Genomic DNA, 22,201 nt, shown 5'->3' with positions numbered 1-22,201 from the left:
CACTTAAATGGGTTGATTATATGGTATTAAATTAAATCTCCCAAATGCTTTTAAAAGAAAAAAAGTCTAAGAAATTGGAAGATAAAAATCAAGGAAATCACTCATATATGGAGCTTAGATAGAGTTAGAAAATTTGAAATAAAATATTACAGATATAGAGGATTAATTCAGTACACCCAACAGCTGGCTCATAGGAGATCCAGACTCAGAAACAAGGGGAAAAAATATGGTTACAGAAAGGAGTAAAAATTTTATCACCCTTTATAATGTAACATTAAAGGAACAGTTGGCTGAAAATAGATGGTAGAAATGAAGAGAAGAAATAAGACATATAAAGCTGATGTCCTCTTGTAAAAATGTGGAGTCAGAAAATACTGTCTAAATCATTGAAATAATAGAGAGATGAAGAGGAGGCCCCGGAAACCAAGCACATGGAGTTAACTCTTGGTTAGAATGACTTATGGTAGCATTTCCTTAAATGTACTCTTGGAGAACATCAGTTCTGCAGGTTATTAACAGTATGTGGAGGTGGGGAGAATAAAAGGTTCCATGGTCAAGTAAGTTTGAGAAATAGCGGGATACACAAATTTACTGAAACACTTCCCAGAACCTTTAATACATTAGTTTACATTATGAATCTCCAAGAAGGGGATATAGCATGCAGAATTTCTTAAGTTTATTTGACCAGAGTCTTATTTTCAGAGGCCATCTTGAAGAACTGGTGTTTCACTAACATGTTTGGACCACATTGACTTGGAATATGCATCCTGCTTTAAGTGAGGGGTGGCAGTAAAACAGATAACAACAAAAGAACTACAGTTTGGAGAACTCAGACCTGGGCCACATCAACAGCCTCATTACTGTTTTGTTTTTTTCCTTCCACTCTTATCCTCTCCAATCTATTCGCCACTTAGTTGGCAGAAAATCTTTTATAACATAATTCACACTAGAGGCCCGGTGCACAAAATACATGCACTGGGGGGGCATCCCTCAGCTCAGCCTGCCTCCTCTCACAGTCCGGGAGCCCTCAGGGGATGTCCTACGGGGAATGGGCCTAAGGCGCAGTCTGGCCTCCCTCTGTGGGAGGCAACCAGGCTGATCTGGGGAAGGTGCCACCCCCATTACCCCGCTGCTGTTGCTGCTGCCACTGCTGGCCGCCACAGCCGCCAAGGTGTTTTCATCAACACGGACTCCAGTCCCTTCCCCATGAAAAAATGACAACTTTCTTTAGGCATTTTCAAGATGTCTCTTTCACAGGATATGACATTTATTTTTTTTTTTTATCCTCACCTGAGGATATTTTCCCATTGATTTTTAGATAGTGTGGAAGAGAGAGGGAAAGACAGAGAGAAACATCAATGTGAGAGGCACACTTTGATTGGTTGCCTCCTGCATGAACCCTGATCTAGGCCCCGGCCAGGGAGGAGCCTGCAACCTAGGTACATGCCCTTGATCAGAATCGAACCCAGCCCCACTGTGGGTTTGTGTCTCCATTCCAGCCCCAGCAGCCCAGTGCCATGGCCACGGGGCTGAGGCTGGGGGCCAGCCCCCCTGTGTGTTGTTCTCTCTGGCTACAGGGCCAGGCACGGGCTGCCCTGTCTGTTGTTCTCTCAGGCTCTGGGCCCATGCCAGGCCCCTCCTCCTGAGCTGGTCATGACCTTTATGGTGTCCCAGCCTAATTTGCATAGTACCCTCTCTCTCTCTCTCTCTCTCTCTCTCTCTCTCTCTCTCTCTCTCTATATATATATATATATATATATATATATATATATATATATATATATATAAATGAAAATGTAAATGTTCGTTTGTTCAAAATCTTAAATCTCTGAAAATTCTTCACCAATTGCTTTGAAATTTTGACACAACGTTGCATTTGAATACGCATGTTTTTATATACCTATATACCTACTATTATATAGATGTCACACCTGTGACAGGTAAAAACATGCTTTTTTGGAAAACAGCGCCATCTGTTGGACGTAAAAGCAACATACGCTATACTAAATATTTTATGATTCCATTTCAATGTTTCTGTTTACAATTATAAATTGTAGATAAAATTAACTACAAATATGTGTGTCCAGCTGCAAAACGATCGATCAGCTGAGATATTCTCACATCAATTGCTGGAAATTGGGAACAGAAGGGTGCCAGTTGATCTGACCTCAGCACGAATTTCATTGCCTCATAACTTCTGCAATTTATTGACGTCAAAAGAATAATTGGTTGAAAAAGTATTTCCCAATATTCAAAACAATTATAAGAATCACGATTGGCTGAGTGAACAAGCTATTCTTGCAGCCAAGAACAAAGACGTCTACGAACTTAACAATATTATTCAGTCTAACATTCAAAGCGAGGCAGTCACATACAAGTCCGTCAACACTGTTGTGGAAGCAGATGAAGAGGTTAATTATCCAACAGAATTTTTGAATTCACTCGATCTGCCAGGGATGCCACCACACATACTGCAATTGAAAATCGGCGTGCCAATTATCATGTTGCGAAATATCAACCAGCCAAAGCTTTGCAACGGCATGTGGCTTGCAGTAAAATAATTAATGAGCAACATCGTAGAAGCAACAATCTTGACAGGACCTTTCAAAGGTGAGGATGTCCTCATTCCTTGCATTCCTATGATTCCAATGGATATGCCATTTCAATTTAAGAGATTGCAATTCCTAATTTGATTGGCGTTTGCAATCACCATCAACAAAGCTCAGGGCCAATCTTTACAATTGTGCCGTTTAGATCTAGACACGGATTGCTTCTCACATGGACAATTATATGTTGCGTGTTCTACAGTTGGCAAACCAGACAATCTCTATATCTGCACAGACAATGGAACAACAAAAAATATTGTATACCCACAAGCATTGTGAAATTAAACATATTAGAAATGTGCACTTTCTCTTTTCTTTTCCATTTAACCAGCCTGAGCCACAGCAATGCATGGCCGGGTACAGATAGTGTGTGTGTGTGTGTGTGTGTGTGTGTGTGTGTGTGTGTGTGTGTGTGTATGATGTCAGTCACTGCTAAAGACTCTAATGACTTTTCACTTCTCTTATAACAAAATTAAATCTCCTTACCATGTCTGACAAGGCTCTACAACGAATGCTTTGCTGTTGCTCAGTTCTTTACTCTTATCTTCTCCAGCTTTCCCTTTTCCTTACTTCATTCGGGCCTCACTGGCCTGGTTTGTGCTAAGCTTCTCTTTATGTGGTGAGCCTTCAAATATGCTCTCTTGGGAGATATTCTTCCTCACTCACTTTCTTCTATTTTCCCCTCTCTTTCCTCTTCTACTTTTCCTCAAAACCCTATTTTCTCCTCCAAGAGTGGCCTATTCTACAGATGCTCCTAATATCAAATTCTGTCAAAGGTGTGGTCATGATCCCCCTGCATTAAAAGCACCTAGAGAGCTTCTTAAAAATATAGCATGATTCTTAGACTTCAGCCTAGACCTACCAAAACAGACTGTGTGGATATAGGGCATAGATATTGGCATTTTGAACAGGGATCCTAAGAGATTCTTTGTTCATCAAAGTTTGAGAACCACTGTCCTCTAATAGAGGCAGATCAGGTGTTATTTATTTTACAGATCAAAGAATGGAGGTGCTCACATTTATTGAGTGCCAACAGTATACTGGGCAATACCCCTGTTCCTTCATGTTTGTTATCTTGTTAATCTTCACAAAATCTTTGGGAAATAGTTGCTCTTCTCTCTATTTGAAAAGGTTCAGGGAGGTTAAACAATGTACCCAAGGTCATTTGGCAAATAAGCTGTGGATTCAGGTCTTAAATTATTTATCTGTTTGACTCCTGGGCCCATGTGGTGCTGTTTTCCTGAATGAAGATCCTTGAACAAAGGATCAGCTTAACATAGTAGAAAAATAAAATTCTTCTTCATCTTAGTTCCACAGTGTTCACTCTCTTAGATGCAGCTTTATTCCAGGACTTGAGTTTTTGGACAGTTTGCTTTTTGGTGTGAAATTCATCATAACATCTTGATGCATTTTTCCTTTTCCTATCAGGCTCCACAGCCAGGGAAAATCATATCAGGTCCGTTATCCTTCTTTGCTTGCATCCAAGTCTTTAAGATTTCCTCAGCAGTATTTTAGGCTGTCAAGACATGTCTGTCCAATATTCCCCTAACCAGCACCTTCCAGCTCCAGCTGTAGCCTTCCAGTTCCACTTTGGCATCTTCTCTCATCATCCCCCATATCCCTGACATTTGCCTTCCTTCTAATCAAACCTAGTTTGTCCTTCATGCATTATTGTCTCACATCTGCCTCCATTTAGTTCCTGACGCTGTCCCATGTAGCCTCCTTTCTCCCAAACCCCACCGCCCATTAGCAGCAAATAGACTTCATGTTGGGGGCCAGTTCCAGGTAAAAGTGGCTAGAACCCTGACTTGAGAAGGATTCTTAGGTCAATTCTGAGATTAACGAGAGTATTGATATCTATTATTAATATCTACCATAAGCTCAGAAAAAGGGAGCAGCACCACACATATCACAAATTTGCCATCTCTGCATGATTTAAACAAGTGCATTAGAATCAGAACTGCATTTGAATTATGGCTCTGCAACTTATTACCTGGGTGATCTTGAGCAGTTTTTTCATCTATGAAACAAAAGTGATAATACCAATCTTACAGGGTTTTTACATTATATAAACTACTTACCAAGTGTTTGTCAATCAGTAATTTTAGCTAACTTATTTTTTCCTTTCTTCATTAAGCAGCTTTCTTAAATTAATCCTGATGGGTATAACTTATTGGCAAGAGAGACTGATTAAAGAGTTTCAACCCATCTCTAGTCTCTGTATATTTACAGCTCTATAAATCTATACATTTAATGGAATTTTTAGCTAGAAGGGAAGTCTATCAGCCTACTGCCAGTGTACAAGCTATAAGAATAAAAGCATAATATGGTAATTAGACAAGACGTCCTTCTGGACAACCTTCCGGACAAAGCCGAGGCTGTGAGGGCCGAGGCAGAGTGGGTGGCCACTATGGCGGCAGAGGCCAAGGCAGAGGCCCCCAGCTGCTGCAGCAGGCGGGGACCCAGGCAGAGGTGGCCACCATGGCGTCAGGGGGCTGAGCCCCTTGCACAAATTTCAAGCATCAGGCCTCTAGTTATATATAAGTAGAGGTTGAGAGAGAAAAGGAAGCGGGGAGCCAGGGAAAATGAAGGGAGGCTTGAAAGGAGGGAAAGAGAAAGAAAGAAAGTTGTCAATATTTTATTTGTTCAATGCAGTACCTAGTATAGCTCAATGTATAATTAGCCATGGAAAAGTAACTGGCTTTGGACCAAATGGAAGATGCCTGGTTTGCTGTAACTCAAAATGAACAATTTTCTCACATGTTTTTCTTAGTTTTATGTGTGGAATGGCTGTTAAATCTTATTCATGTTAGGTATATAACCAAAGATTTTCTTTTTAGACAAGGGAAGAAAGATCAGGCTGCCCAGTCTCACTGAAGTTTGTACTCATTTAAACATTCAGTTTTCTGTGAAGGATTTATCCTCCTTCCTGGGAGAAAAATTTAGAATCCAGTTTTTAGGGTTGCACTTTGTGGTCCAGAAGTAGAAATCAAAACCCCAAAGACCATGAATAAAGATGTGCCTTATTATAAGAGAGAGCTGTGATATGCCCTGGGAGAGAAGGCTCAACAATATTTCAGATACGTCATATGTGCAGGTGGATAACAAAGGAAAGAAATTCTCCCAGATTCGAGGTCTCTTGGGAGAGGAAAGGAACTCTCACAATGAAAGGGGATATATATATATATGTAATTTTTTCTATAGCAGCACATTGGTTCCAATGGGAAAGACTCCCCAATACTGAAAGGTCTGCCTGGCACTGGCTAATTTCCTTTGATACAGGTTCCTGCCCCTTCTGTCTCTTATCCTTGTTTTGCACAATTTGATGTCAGCATGAGCATAGACAGCTTCTGTTCTCGGAATTAACCATCCAGAATTTCTGTCTCCATAATTCAGGTATGGACATCCAACCTTGGAGAACCAAGATCGTTCTCTCTTGTTGTTATTCACATCCTTGGTCATCTTTTACTTGCACATTCATAGACCTAAATCTAGGGATTAGAATGGAAGTGGATGGTGGAAAATCCTTGGATAATACTGATCCTAAATGATATTTCACTTTCCCAGTGGTATTTTACTTCTGACAACACTAGTCTGTGTGCATGTTATTCCACCTCTAATATTACTGTTGCTGAGCATTCTGCAGCTGTGTTGAAGTTATTCATTTATGTGGTTTGGGCCAGTTTCTGAGAAACAAGCAGAACTAGAGAGAAGAATCCATCAATGCTAGATTTAAACAAAGAAAATTATCTTTTTGGACTTGTCATCCACATTGCCAGTATAGATCTAAAAACACCAGAAACTGATATAATATTATATGCCAACCGTACTTTAACAAAATGGTCCAGAGACATGGAAGCATGGGACAGACTGACAGATCTCAGAGGGAAGGGGGACAGGAAGAGATTAACCAAAGAACTTACATGCATAGCCCATGGACACAGACAGTAGTGCCCTGAAGGCCTGGGGTAGAGTGGGAGCAGGTGGAGAGGGGCAAAGTAGGGAAAATGTAGGACATCTCTAACTCTCAACAATGAAAATAAATTTATATTTTTAAAAAGCAGAGTATAGAAACAATATAAATGCAGAGTAGGTAGAGAGCCATAATTCTCAGGGAAGGAGAATGGGGATGGGGAGAATTCTCCAAAACGCTTTGACTATAATATCCATTCCTTGGAGTTTCGTCTAATCAGTTTTCTTTATGTGTTATTTCTGTGGTTGATTTTGTATTTCTAGAGTTTTTAAAATAACATTTGAGGACGTCTGAAAACAAAACATTTGCTCCATTTGAGATGAGTTTTTTACACATTTCAAAAAACAAGGGCATGTTTGGTCATTCTGGTAGTATTTGGAAGTGCATATTTTGCTTGACATTATTTGAAAATTAGATTTTTTTCTCCTTGAAATAAGTGCAGAAATGCTTCCATATGTTTGAGGTTGGTCTATTAGTTTGCTATGAGGGAAAAAAGAAAAGATATAGTTTACAGCAATTTTCATGTGAACATGGTATATCATAATGATGTTTTCTCAAAATTAGCAAAACAGCTTTTCTATTGCTTCAGTATACTACTAAAGTGAAGAAGATAATATCATTTGTTTTAAAATGTTAAGCTGTGATTGAAGTATTAAAAAAATATAATAAAGCTAAACTACATTTTTACTATTTTGATTTCTTATACAAAACTAGAGGCCCAGTGCATGAAATTCATGCATGGTGCAGTTGGGGGTGACCAGGCCAGCAGGGGGAGGCAGCTGGGGACAATTAGGCTGTCAGGGGGGCAGTGAGGGGTGACTGGTCACCCCTCACTGCCCCCCCTGCTGACCTGGTTGCCCCCAAATGCCCCCCCTGCCGGCCTGTTCACCCCTCACGACCCCTCCCCCCCGACAGCCTAGTGGCCCCACACAACCTGTCGCCCCTGCTGGCCTGGTCGAAGGCAGCCATCTTGTGAGGACATGAGGGTTAATTTGCATATTACCTCTTTATTATATAGGATAAGATATTAAATGAGGATCTGACTTTAATCTTTTTAAATAGCCACAAATCCATATTAAAAATGCTTTGGCTTTTCTATATACTGATTTTTTTTCTTGTAATAAATTCTTATATGCAAACTAAAAATATTCTTTTTCTGGTCCATATATCTACTTACTAATTTCTGAGCTAGGAATATTTTAATCATTGCAACTTTTATGGTGTATTTTAATAAATGGTACATCAAATAAATGTCCCTTCATTATTCCAATTTTTTAGGATTTTCTTGGCTTCTTCAGATGAATGTTAGAATGATTTTATAAAGTTTCAAAACTATCTGCTGGCATTTTTTTATTAGAATTTTATTAAACCCATAAATTACTTTAAGAATAATAATTGATTTTCCTGCCCAGGATCATGGTAAGTCTTTTACTATATTCAATTTTAAAATATTGCTCTGTAAACTATATAATATTCTACATATGGGTCCATTAATTTATAATTATTGATATTATAGATTTTCTTTGAGAGGTGTGGGGAGAAAACATTAGCATCACTTTAAATGTTCCTAACTCTAGTTTACTCATTCTTTTTATAATGCTGCATTTGATAATGGAAGGGTATTTAAGAACTTAATTATCAAGCTACAGTAGAACAAACTATCCAATGTATATAGTATCTTCAGATTATAGTATCATAAAGAACCATTTTCTAACTTCCAAAATGCCAAATTAGATGTATTCTTTATTGTCTGTCCAAAGCCTTTTAGCCAAACAAGGCATTGATGATTAAATTTTTCCTCCTAATTTTCTGTGAATGCGTAACTTACCATCAATAACTATTTACTTCAAGTTCTCTGAGACAGAGCCAGAAGGATTGTAATATATTCACCAATATCAGCCTCAAAAGTCTGTTCCCAGGTTGCCCATATGAGCAAAAACATTATTGCAATTAAAAGTTAAGGATTCAGCCCTAGCCAGTGTGGCTCAGTGTTAGAGCATTGGCCTGGGGACTGAAGGGTATTGGGTTCGATTCCAGTCAAGGGCACATGCCCGGGTTGTAGGCTTGGCCCCCTGGTGTGCAAGAAGCAGCCAGCCAATGATTCTCTCTCATCATTGATGTTTCTGTCTCTATCCCTCTCCCTTCCTCTTGAAATCAATCTATAATAATAAAAGCATAATATGCTAATTAGACTGGGTGGCTGAACAGCAGAATGACCGTCCAGACAATCTCCCGGATGAAGCCGGGGCTGTGAGAACCAAGCCCCGAATTTCGTGCATCAGGCCTCTAGTAAAAATATATGTTTAAAAAACTGTTCAGGGTCCAGTTACCAAAGAGGGGAGGGGTTGGGAAGCTGGGTGAAAAAGGTGAAGAATTAAGAAGTACAAATTAATAGTTACAAAATAGTCAAGAGGATGTGAAGTATAGCATAGGGAATATAGTCAATAATATCATAATAACTATGTATGGTACCAGATGGGTACTAGAAATGTCAGAGGAACATTTTATAAAGCGTATCATGTGACTACTATGCTGTACATATAATGAAACTAATATAAAATCATATTGAGGCCCTGACCGGGTAGGTCAGTTGATTAGAGCATTATGCCATACACCAAGGTCTCAGGTTCGGTCCCGGTCAAGGCACATATAAGAATCAACCAATGAATGCATAAATAAGTGGAACAACAAATAAGTGTTCCCCTCTCTCTCTCTCTTTCTCTCTGTGTGTGTGTGTGTGTGTGTGTGTGTGTGTGTCTGTCTCTTTTCCCCTCAAATCAGTTAAAAAATCACATTCAATGTTATTGAAAAAATTTAGAAAAACTTTTAAACTTTGGGGTACTCTCTCTCCCCCAACTTAAATACACCTGTCAGGTCCTCTTAGATGCTCCAGCAGTGTTTCTCAATTGTGTCTTTTCTTCATTCTCACGTTTCAAAGTCTCCCAACTTCTACATTCATCTCCTGTCAGTTAGTCCACACCTATACCTATAATCAACACTAATAAAAGAGAAAAATGGTAATTGGCGTACGACGATACCCTTTTCATTGGCTAATCAGGGCTATATGCAAATTAACTGCCAAGATTGGCAGTTAACTGCCAACTAAGATTGGCAGTTAACTGTCAACAAGATGGCGGTTAATTTGCATATGTAGGCACAATGCAGGGAGGCGAAAGGGAAAGCAGGAAGAAGCCCCCTGCCACTGACAGTGATCGGAAACCCAGGGGGAGCTAAGAGCTGGGGGGCAGGGCAAAGGCGGCCCTGGGGCCGCCTTTGCCCTGCCCCCCAGCCATGATTGGAGAATCAGGCACCTTTTCCGCCCTGGCCAGTGATAGCAGGAAGTAGGGGTGGAGCCAGTGATGGGAGCTGGGCACGGTTGAAGCTGGCAGTCCCAGGAGCTAGGGGCCCCTTGCCTGGGCCTAAAGCGAAGCCCACGATCGCTTGGCCGCTGCAGCTGTGGGTCCCCGCTGCCCGGACCGGATGCCTCAGCCAGAGGCGTCCGGCCTGGGCAAGGGGCCAATCTTGCGATTGGAGGGTGATGGGGGTCAACGCCTGAGGACTCCCAGTATGTGAGAGGGGGCAGGCTGGGCTGAGGGACACTCCCCCCCAACACACACCCAGTGCACGAATTTCGTGCACCGGGCCCCTAGTGTTTACCATAAGCAGAGTGAGCTTCCTAAAACTCGTATCTGATCCTGACACTCCCTCTCTTGTTTAAACACAGGGTAAATCCAACAAATATACATATGAAAATTGAGCTAGCTGTATTTTATAATTAATATGTTAAGTGCTAGTGATACAAATATTAATAGGATAGGGAAGTGTACCTAGTTGTTACATGATAAAGGCCAGACACGCTAGCATCACAGGCTCCTCTGACCTCCTGCCACTCCCTTATCTATTCCCTGACATCCAGCCACGCTGGACTCCTGAGAACACACTCATTTTGACTCTTCCTTGCTTTGCTCAAGCTGTTCTATACCTCCCTCTTCATGGCAAAATCCTACCCTTCTTTCAGTGCCAGATGCAATGTCATGTGTGATGTGAAGCTTTTCTCAATGCTTAGCCCTCTTCTAACACCAGAGAAGGTAGAACTAACTGCTCCCTTTACTGCTGTTTCATAACAGTTAGTTTGTACCACTAGTGCACACATAGAGATTCTGATAGCTAATTGTCTCAGTGTCTGTCTTCTTGACTTTATTGTGGTTGTCTTATAGCAGAGGCCATGAGTCAGTCACCTTTTGATACCTGCTTTAGCGCCTTGTCTTACAAACAGGCATGGAAGTGCTAAAGTCTGTGAGAGGAAGCCAGCAGGCAAAGACGATGCTCAGGCCTTTATGCCTTTTCTGATAAATATGGTAGTATTTTCTCAAGTCAAAATTTAACTTATTTTTGCATCTAAGAGTTATACTGCACTTCTTGGCCTCAGTGAAAACAGCTTGGAGGCAGCACAGGATCCTAGAAAGAGGGTAGGATTTGAAATCGGAGAACCTGGGTTTAGTAATGAGCTCTATGAATTTGAGCTAGTACATAACCTCTATGAGACTCAGCCTCCTCCACTATAAATTAGAAATATCTGCCTACTCAGGTTGTTTTCAGGGTGATGTGAAGTTATGCACATACAAAGCTGAAAAAAATTTACAGTGAGAAAGCATTATAAATGTCAGTGTTATTTTCATTATGGTTATTTTTATATATCAATGGAGACAGCTTTATATAAAATAGTATTTCTATTTCAGAGATTTTAGAAATTACTTTGGAGGAGTAAAGCTCATGTAAATATATTTTAAGTATTTTGTTTCTTTTTAAAAAATGATTCTTAGCCCTAGACAGTTTGGCTCACTGGATAGACCGTCTGCCTGTGGACTGAAGGGTCCTGGGTTCAATTCTGGTCAAGGGCATGGTACCTGGGTAGCAGACTCCTCCCCGGCCCAGGGCCCTGGGAGGGGCTCATGCAGGAGGCAACCAACTGATATGTTTCTCTCACATTGATATTTTTCTCTGTCTTCCCCTCTCTTCTACTCTCTCTAAAAATCAATGGAAGAATATCCTTGGGTGAGGATTTAAAAAAAAAAAATACTTATATCTAAGTTTGTCTAGGTTTTCTAATTTTTAAAATATCCTTGGGAGGGGTGTAAAATTTTATCTCCCCCTCTTTATTTTTCGATGATCCTACTTGTAAGATTATTATTAGGTCTCCACTGCTTAGAATATGTACGTGGCCGGGATAGTATTTGAGATGCTAATCTGTTTTTATTCTCCCTGTATTTTTTTTTTCCAGTTTTCCCCTCTCTATTCAAGCAAGTAGCTGATTCTATGCATATTGACTTAGAAAGAGCACTTGGCAGGGTGGAAAAGAGAATACCCAAGCCTTTTCTCCACCCCTCTTCCTTCAACTGCTTCTCTCTTCCCCTCCCCTCTCCTCTCCGTATCCCAGGCCCTGTCTCATTCCTCTCATTCCTCTTCATCTTCTTTTATAAACTTCACTCTAATGCTAAGTCATAGTCCTGTTGTCCTCTCTCAACCTCTCTCTAGACCTATAGAAACTCAGTCCTCTTCTACCATAATGGCAACGCAGACCTCTATTTGGACAAAGCAAAACCCCTTTGCTTATGTCTACACCTGGCAAGGTTATGCTGGGGTAGAGCAGGAATAGGGCCTTCCTGAAAAACACCATCTCCCTTCCTAGTAAAAGAGTTCTTTTGTTATGAAGTCCTGATTGAAGATAGTTTCTGTCTGAAGAAAAGTTCTTCAGGGTCTCAGGGTTGAAAGGCATATCTCCCAGCCCATCATAGGAGTATATTTGATATTACTTTATACTTGTATAAGTAAATTGGGTTTCCCTGTGCCCTCTTCAAAAGGAGAGGTCTGAGGTTTTTCAGAGGCATCGATTGTGTTCTAATTCTTGTGAAATGTCATCCTTTATTTGTTTTCTAGCAAATCTCAGAGTCTTTAGAGAATACAAAATGGGGCAGATAAGTTTTGATCATAGTGAGAGTGACGTGGGAGCTATCAGGCATGGGCTTGGGAAGATAGACATAGGCATAATGTCCTATAGGGTCTTGAGTTCCAGATGGTAAGGATGTGTGGAAAGCTGAAAGTAGAGTTACCTTTACCTTCTGTACAGTTTAACTTCAATAGCTGTTGGATAGACCATGTTTATAAAAGGGCTGTGGACACTTTCAGAAAGCATAGCTACCCAGGCATTGGCCTGATTTATGTATGTCTCAGCTTATTTCATTTTAACTTTGTAGATACGGTTTGCTTCAAGTTGCAATATCTTTGTTATTTTTCTTCCTTACAGGTTCATGAAGGTGGCAGGAAGCACAGTGGATGCAGTTACCTGGCAACAGTAGGTATTCACCATTTTTGCTATTATTATCTATCAGCTGCTGTGAAATAAAAGATATTACTTGTCATGAAGTTTATATCTGACATTTAATAGACTATTCTTCATCCTCCAAGAAAAAAAGTTAAAACTAACCCCAAAGCTGTTCTTATGACACATACTATCTCATAATAATACAATTTTACAAAAAATAGCAACACTGACACATTTGGGAAAGCTCGGCTATTATGTACACTTTTAAATCAATCTGTCGTCAGTGAGCAGGTGATGGAAATTTGAACATGCCAGCATTTCCCCATAAGCTTTTCCTTAGGAATAAATTTCCTTAAGAGAGGAAATATTGTTAATTACTCAATATATCATATGAAAATAGAAATGCTTCATTACATTAATGGCAGTGGTCTTAATTAGTGCCAAGAGAGTCACTAATAAGAAGCAAATAAAAAAAAAAGAATATGAAGGGAATGAAGCAGCTTCAAGAGAGAATTAACCCCTCCAACATTCCAGGAAGAAGCTTAAAATAGCAGAACTATGTTACCCTAAGGGGAGATTGACTTATAACAATAATTATCTGAAATATAAATTTACATCTTTTCTAAGTCTCCTTATACCATGTATTCCGGAATTTCCAACATCTTACAATGTCTCACAGTTTTATACTGGAATCCTGCCCTTCCTTTTTGTAAGAAATCTATCCCACAGCATCCTCCAAATCATCTCTCATCTAATGTGGTCTTCATAGCTCAGCTACATGCTCCCATTCTGTGCCCTCAGATCTATCAACTATGGCCATCTTTCTCAGTTACTCCAACCCTTGCTCCCTAGCTCATGAACTCTTGTCTTCCTCTGTTTTAAGTGGGTCACCGTAGTCCTTGCATATTCATAACAGGTGTGAAAGAAAGTGGATGAAATCTTTATTAAGTATCCCAAAAGGATTTTTGGTTTGTTGGCAATCAATAACTTCAATTACGATGGAAAATATTGCATTCTACCTAAATACTCTTAGTTTCTCTAAACAAGTTCCAAATATTTTCATATCTTCCTTCAAATTGTTTATTTTATCTTACCTTCCTTCAAATTGAGTCATGGATAGAGTAAGTCTGACAATCTTGTCATTCTTTTGTTTAAAACCCTTCAGGATCTTCCCTTTGCACTTAGCCCAAAAGCCAAACTTTCTACTCTTTGTGATTGCATCTGGTGCTACTCTACCCTTACTCACGCTGTCCCAACACACTCATGGTCTTGTGGTTCATAGAAAATTCACAGACATGGCTGCCTCAGGACCTTTGTACATGTTATTCTTCTGCCTGGAATACTGTCCTCCCCATTTTTGTGTGTGACCTGCTACTTCTCATCTCTTAAGGCACAACTTACATGTTATCTCCTTCAAGAAGCCTTCCCTATAAAATAGGTTCCTCATCAATTCTCTTTCTTAGCTCTTTTTTTCATAGAATTTATTGTAACTTACAATTATTATTTTTATAATTTGTGAGTTTTTTTCTTCCACCAAAATAGCATTATTTTATTTAACAACTGCTGATTTAGGCAATTGTTTTACTTTTAAAACAACACTTCCATTTTATTAATTGCTTAAGTTAAAAGTGGCATATTCAAACTACAACAAAGAAGGAATAATAGAACCAGACACCCATATGGTTGAGTGTTTGAGCACAAAGGCATTGATATTAGAAAACTTGTGTTTGAACCACAGTTCTTTCAATTGTTATCTCTGTTACCTTTGCAAATCTTTATGAGACTCAGTTTTCTTCTTTTTAAATTAAGTTAACATTCAATATTATTTTATACTAGAGGCCCAATGCACAAAATTTGTGAAAGGGGCTTGGCCCTCGCAGCCCTGGCTTCATCCGGAAGGTCATCCGGAAGGATGTCTGGAAGGTCGTTTGGCTGTCTGGTCAAATTAGCATATTATGCTTTTATTGTTATAGATTAGTTTCTGGTGTAGAGCATAGTAGTTAGACAGCCATATAATTTATAAAGTGATCCCACTAATATTACAAGTACCTACCTGGCACCATACTTAATTATTACATTTTCATTTATTATATTCTCTACCCTGTATTTTATATCCTCATGACTATTTTGTAACTGCCAATTTGTAATTTTTAATCTCTCCACCTTTTTCACCCAGCCCTCCAATTAGGCAATTGTTTATTGGGCAATAACAACAATGATAATAACAATAGGGCAGGAATTGTTGCGAACTTTTATATGCCTTACCATATCTCCTCATGACAACCAAATGAGGTAGGGACTCTTTTTGTCTCTATTTATGTATGACTTAGAGAAAGTTGTAAAAAATCCAAAGATTGCATAGAAAGTGGCAGAGTTTGGAGTTGAAGTTGGAATAATCTACTATTACTGCTTTGATAGCAATAAATGATCCTTTACTGAAAGTATTACATTCCAGTGTGGGAATTTAAATCCTCTTCAGTGTCCTCACAAAAGACTATCTGGATAATGTAGGATAAAGGTTGAACTTGAAGAATTTGTAGTGTTTGTAGGGAGAACTAATGAAATAAGTATACAGATATTAATGGGTAAGGCTTGATCAATTATAGCTGACAGGGAGGGATCAGAGAAAGCTCTTCTTCCCTAGTGAAGCACACTTTATCATGCAAATGGAATGAAATGAGCGCAGTATTTTTTATATTGGAGAAATAGATTGTTTTATAAATACATTTTGTTTATTGGCTACTGGCCCTCTCTCAAGATATAGATCATATGTTTGCAACTACTCTAAAAATACTCCCAAAGTTTTTAACTCATTTGAGGACAACAAGTAGCACCTGAAATCTGTCATTTATTCCTTCCAGCTATAGTGTTCAGTCAAGATTTGGAACAATTCCAGAAAATCCTGGCCAGGAGGACTTAGTAAAAATTAAAACCAAATGCCATGTTCCTCTAACCCTGAGAAATGCTGAGGTGAAAATTTCTTAATATTGTAAAGTAAATCAAGAATGTGTGGTAGAGGATGTATATAGTAAAGCATTAATTGTAGAATCATTTCATTGCTGGGTATTTAACCAAAAGAAATGAAAACAAATACCCATACTGCACAAAAACTTTTTATAGAAGGGTTCATAACAGTTTTATTAAAAATAGGCAAAAACTAGAAACAGACCAAGTGCCATTAACAAGAGAATAAACAGACTGTTGTATATTTGTATAAGGAATGCTACTCAGCAAGATAAAAGAACAAACTAATGATACACTCCACAAATGAATGAACCTCAACATTATGCTAAGTGCAAAAAGTCATATAAAAATACATTTGTATCATTCTATTTACATGAAATTTTGGAATAGATTTTTTAAATGGGGACATTGACTGCCTCTGTCGATGTAGGGGGTAGGGATATGGATTGAGAGGATGAGGGAATTGTCTGGGGTGAGTATAATGTAATCTACATCTTTTTTTTTTTAATATTTTGATTCTTTTTTTTTTTTAAATATATTTTATTGATTTTTTACAGAGAGGAAGGGAGAGAGACAGAGAGTTAGAAACATCGATGAGAGAGAAACATCGATCAGCTGCCTCCCGCACATCTCCCACTGGGGATATGCCCGCAACCCAGGCACATGCCCTTGACCGGAATCGAACCCGGGACCCTTCAGTCTGCAGGCCGACGCTCCATCCACTGAGCCAAACCGGTTTCGGCGTAATCTACATCTTGATAGCAATTTAGTTTTCACAGGATTATCCATTTTTTGAAATTCATCAAATGATATACCTAATATTTATGCATATCATTGTATGTAAAACTTAAGAAAAATAACAATAAACAGATACTGAACTCTAATCAATAGTATGCCTGATGAAGTGTTTAGGATGAAGTTTATCAAAGCCTGCAATTTACTTTGAAATGCCTCAGTACATAAAATAGATCAATGAATGGATAAAGGGATAGATTGATAAATGTGTGGTAGAGGATGTATATAGCAAAGCATTCATTGTAATACCATGGTGATGGATATATGGTTTTCACTATATAATTCTTTTACCTGTTTCTGAAATTTTTCAAAATAAAATATTAGGAAAATAGGCCTACATTGTTACACCTAGATACATAATGTTATTTATTACAAAATAATATATTGCTCTGAAAATATGTATGAGAACATAATAAATGGGAAAATGCTTTTGTCAAGTGAATAAAGTAAAATATAAAATATACAAGTCATACCCCAATAATATAAAATGCACATTAATTCAAAGAAAATGCACTAACAGATTTATAGTGTTAATCTTTGGGTAGATGGCATATAGGGACTCTTTTATTCTCATATTTTCTTTTTTGTAGTTTCCAGTCTTTCTGTAATCAGCATGTAGTGCATTTTTCTTCATAATAGAAACCAGCAGTACCCAGCTCCACCCTTCCCACCTCTTATTGCCCCTCTATAGAAGCATCATCATAATTTTAGCCACTTCTGATACTTATTTCCATATTTCTAAGTAACAGTCTGATCCTGCTGTTTCTTGATTTTTTTCCAATTCAAATATTATCTATTAATTTCCTACTATGGAAAATGAGAATTTAGCTCTCTTACCTCCCTAACTCCTTGCACACTAAAACATACTTACCTTTGTCCATCCTCCAACATTTTACTTAAGTATTGGTGAGATCAGAATTCAGTGCTCACATTTTTATTACTAATAAATATGATTCACAGCAGAGAATGTGGTGTGCTATGGTTACATTTTCTTTCACAACTTTTTGCTTCCCCTGGAATTAATAACTGTCTTTTTCATTTGCCTAATTTCCTATTAATCTATCCCTAACTCTGTATCAGAGGGTAAATCTCTCTCTGTGCAAACACCCCCAGGTAGCCATCAGTTTCTTCTTGTCCTCCTCTGGTCCCATCTGGACTGGTTGATCTCTGTGCTTCCTGCACAGCTGTTATCCTGGGATCTCCCTTCACCATCATCCTGGGGATTCCTTTGACTCTCTTATTTGTTGGATCCATGCCTTTTTTTGAGGTTTACTCCCTATTTTGGGGGAACATTTTCCCCCAGGAAATTCCTGAGAAAAGATAAATGAGAAGTAAACATGTTGAGACCTTGTATTAGAATTTGATTTATATTTTGGATGCATAAAGATTTCCCTAAGATTTTGATGCGTTGGCTCCATTTTGTTCTAGCTTTCCTTGTAACTATTGAGAAATCCAATGCCTTTTTAATTTCCAATCCTTTTATTTGCCCTGTTTTTTTTCTATCTTGGTACTTTTAAGATCGTTTTGTCCTAAGCGATCCTTTACATGGTTCTCTTTTTATTCTGTTCAGTAGGTATGTGGTGGACCCTGTCAATCTGAAATTCTTACCCTTCAGTTTAGAAATCTCTTTTTGAATTTTTTTTCTTGGATAATTTTTTTCTATTTATTTTCTGTGCTCTCTCTTTATGGAATTTCCACTATCAGATATCAGAAGTCCTCAAACAGTACTCTAACTTTTATAAATTTTTCTCTTTCTTGTTTTTTCTTCCATTTTCTGATAAATCTCCTTAATCATCCATATTTTCTGTTGACATTTTCATTTCTGTTATATTTCTAATTTCCAAAAGCTCTTTTTAGTCCTCAAAATTTTCTTTTTTTTTTATGGCTTCATATAGCTTAGTTCCTTATTTCTCTGAGGATATTAATTTTAGTTGTTTATTTAGTTTCTTTTGTTCTTTTCTCTCCCCTTCCTCTTTCCCTCTGTTTGTTCTCTCTCTCTCTCTCTCTCTCTCTCTCTCTCTCTCTCTCTCTCTCTCTCTCTCTCTTTCTTACAGTTTCTGAATTAAACATTTTGTCCTCTATGTCCTTCCTCCCTTCCCCATTTCTTTATTTCGGTTTTTGTCTCTCACGTGAATTTTCCTAAATGTCAAATGATCCTTGGATCTCCACTAATATTTAAGAGAGAGGCATGAACGCTGATTGGACTATTTTTGTTCATGGAAATTTCTTCTCAACTAGTGGAGGATTATATAGGATGATCTGGCTGGGATATTAGATTATGGAAATCCTAATTGTCTATAGCTGTTTCTCAACTGAAGATATGTGGATTCTCACATCATTTGCTATATTCTGTGGCAATATGTTATTTTGGTTTAAGAATATGAAGAAAATTTGCTCTCACAGAGATATATAGCTAGAAAACAGAGAAGTATTTGAATAGCCTTTTTCAGGTTTTTGCAGCTATTCTTCTCAGATACTACATTGAAATTCTACAAGTGATAGTTTCCTAAAGATTTGTCGCAATGTGAAATATGAAGCCATATCAATAGACTTTTCATACTCTGATGCATTAAAATCTATTGGTCTTGTATTTTGAATGTATCTTTTACCCATGTACGATGTTGTAACACCATGCATTGATCATTTGGAAAACACTGTTTTGCTGAGTTGTGAATTGTTACACAGATATCGCAAATGTTGGCACATTTCATCATAATGCATCAAGAACATTTATTATCACTGCTGACCGAATCAAAAAAGTCTGTACGTTTTGGGAAGCAGACAAGCTCATAGTACAGATACAAATATCCTAAAATCCTAACTTTCATTCAACAGTTCAAAATTTATAATCAGCAGCAGGTTTTGTCAGTTGTTTTCCTTGAAGTGACAGGCTTACTTTGTTCATTTTTGTGAAAAAAATATCTTTTAAAAACCCGTCTGAATAATCACAATTTGTCTGTCAGTCATTGTTTCAAGTAAAAATGTTGTTCCATGAAAAATTACCAATGCAGTTTACAACTCGAACAATCATACAAGTGTTTGTCCTTGAGACAGACATCATAGTTTGCTGTGGAGATGAAGTCTTTTATGTATATTTTTCATTTACTCATACAGATTATTTTTTCAATATGTACTCAGGGGTTAAAATTTAATAAAATTAATAACTTTTATTATTTTATCAGAGGAAGTATTTTTGTTTTATTGCAGTTATATGACAATGATCACTAGGATAGTTTGATGCTCCTGACTTGACTTGTGCTAAACTTCTCGGAGTTTTACCCACTGTTGCTTTTGTACCATCAGTCCAATTGTTGTTCCATGAAAAAATTACCAATTCAGTTTACAGCATAGTTTTCAGTACAAACATGAGAGTCAAATACAGTTATTTTACACTTTATATATTGCATCACCATTTGTATTTAGTGCCAAGCATTGTATTTAGTGCCAATAAACCAAGTTACTTTAGTGCCATTCACACAAAAGATTTTTATTAATGCTTAATTGGGTGGATGCAAGAGAAAAAGCTGTCTAGAGATTTATCCAGATATTAATATCCTGAAATATTAACTTTGTCTTCATGCTTCTAGCTAAATCTTTAATTTAGCAAGTTACTGTATTATTGGGAAGTGACACTGGGGTGATTCCTTTTCCTAACTTTACTGAGTTTTCACCCAGTAGTCATTCAACACTGTCAATTGCAGAAGGCTCTATCAGTCTTTCAGCACCTTTCTAGCCAATGTAATACAATAACCTACTCTTTTAAGTACAGCAAACTTCAAAATAATTTTAAATGTTATTGCAAAATAAGACAACAACATTTTTAATTTTCATATAAGCATAAGAAAAACATTAGAATTTCAAAAGAACTTATTGGATGGTTATGGAGTTATACAGATTATAGCAGGTATAATAGAAAAAAAGCTTGTTGAGAACAGTAGATGTATTGAGGATAAACTGAGTTAACCATTGAAAACATACACACTTATACTCCAAAACCATACTTTAGAAGTCTAGAAAACAAGAATATACAAGCATATATTCCATTAATTGTCTGAGCAATGACATTATCACATGTGATATAGGCCTTGGAAAACCCAATGTACACTTGTGAGAGAATGAGAGTGAAATGGCAAGTAAGTGTCTTAATGTTGTAGTGAAAAGGTTTTATCTCATGAACTCCTGAAAGGATCTTGGGAACCCTTTCAACAATCTGTGTACTAACCTCCCTTCAGTTAATTCTAGTGTACTCTAAGGCTTGAGAACCATAGATAATGACTGCCTGGATTTAATTATAAGAATACATTCATCACCATATTTTCCTGCATAAAGCTTTGTTCAGTAGCTTCTTTATTGACATGTGGATAGGAGAAAAGATTTAAGAAAAATTGTCCTTGGAATTGGCCTTTAGAAAATTTCTTGCTCCTTGTAATTAGAGTCAAAGCTTCAAGTCATTTAATTAAGTTTTTCCGCAGATGAAAGTCAGCACTTTTCTCTATTTGGTCTTAGTCTGCACTTATACTAGTATACACCATTCCTCATTTCTATTGTTGCAAAAAAAAATGTAATATGGCGATATACTACAGCTACAGTCTTAAAGAGATCAATTTTATAATTTAAAATTCTAGCTACATTTAAAACAAAATGAACATTTTAAAAATATGTTTTTATTGATTTTAGAAAGAGAGGAAGGAGAGGAAGAGAGAGAAAAAAAACCTTAGTGAGAAAGAGAAAAACATTGATGAGAGATATAAACATCAATTGGCTGCCTCCTTCATGCTCTCCTACTAGAGATCGAGCCCTTTACCTGGGCATGTTCCCTAACTGGGAATGGAACCAGTGACCTCTCTGTGCTTAGGATGATGCTCAACCAAAGCAAAAATGAACATTTAAAAAAAGTCATTGCAAGAGCAACCATGGATTTGCTTGCAATATAAGTAAATGTGAGCAGATGACTCTGAGAAGAGCATCTATTGGAAATTCATGAACATTGCCAGGGGCAATGGGACATTAGAGTGACTTGTTAAGCAGAAATTCTGCTTAAAAGGAAAAACTGAAGGAATCCATCACAAAAATATTAAATTTTAGAGAAAAGAGTTCAAGCAAAATGTGGACCCTATTTATAAAAATTGGAAACATGATTCAACAGTGTAAGTAATTCACAAGAGTGCTTAAACATCTTTAAAACACTATTTTGGAAGCAAAGAATCTATAGAGCACTGCATTATGGTTTGGTAGAAAGAAAATGGGCTTTGAAGTCAAGCAGGCCTGGACAGATCCCTCAGATCCTTAGTAGGTTTGGGGCCTTGGGGAGAAAGTAAATCCTTCAGAGCTCAGTTTTCCCACCTATAAAGTAGAGTTAATGTCCAAAACTGTTGTGAAGACTAAATGAGGTAATGCTCAAAAAGCACTTTGCACAGTACATATATACAATACTAGAGGCCTGGTGCACAGATTCATGCACTGGTGGGGTCCCTCTGCCTGGCCTGAAACCAGCAGTCCGACATCCCCCAAGTGGTCCCTGAGTGTGAGAGGGCACTCTGC

General features: G+C 37.9%; 1 protein-coding gene across 1 annotated transcript in view; it reads left to right on the top strand.

Annotated features, from left to right (window-relative positions):
* The window catches only part of HPSE2 (heparanase 2 (inactive)), a 533,452-nt gene that overhangs the window by 345,576 nt on the left and 165,675 nt on the right, over positions 1-22,201 (top strand). Inside the window, exon 6 of the mRNA XM_059661921.1 lies at positions 12,884-12,931. Coding sequence (XP_059517904.1) covers positions 12,884-12,931 — 48 coding nt within the window. The remainder of the gene's footprint in view (positions 1-12,883; positions 12,932-22,201) is intronic.

The sequence above is a fragment of the Myotis daubentonii genome, chromosome 13 (assembly GCF_963259705.1).
Source record: "Myotis daubentonii chromosome 13, mMyoDau2.1, whole genome shotgun sequence".
Classification (NCBI taxonomy): Eukaryota; Metazoa; Chordata; class Mammalia; order Chiroptera; family Vespertilionidae; genus Myotis; species Myotis daubentonii.
Note: the sequence above shows the minus strand (reverse complement) of the source record. Positions and strands in the feature narration are given on the sequence as shown.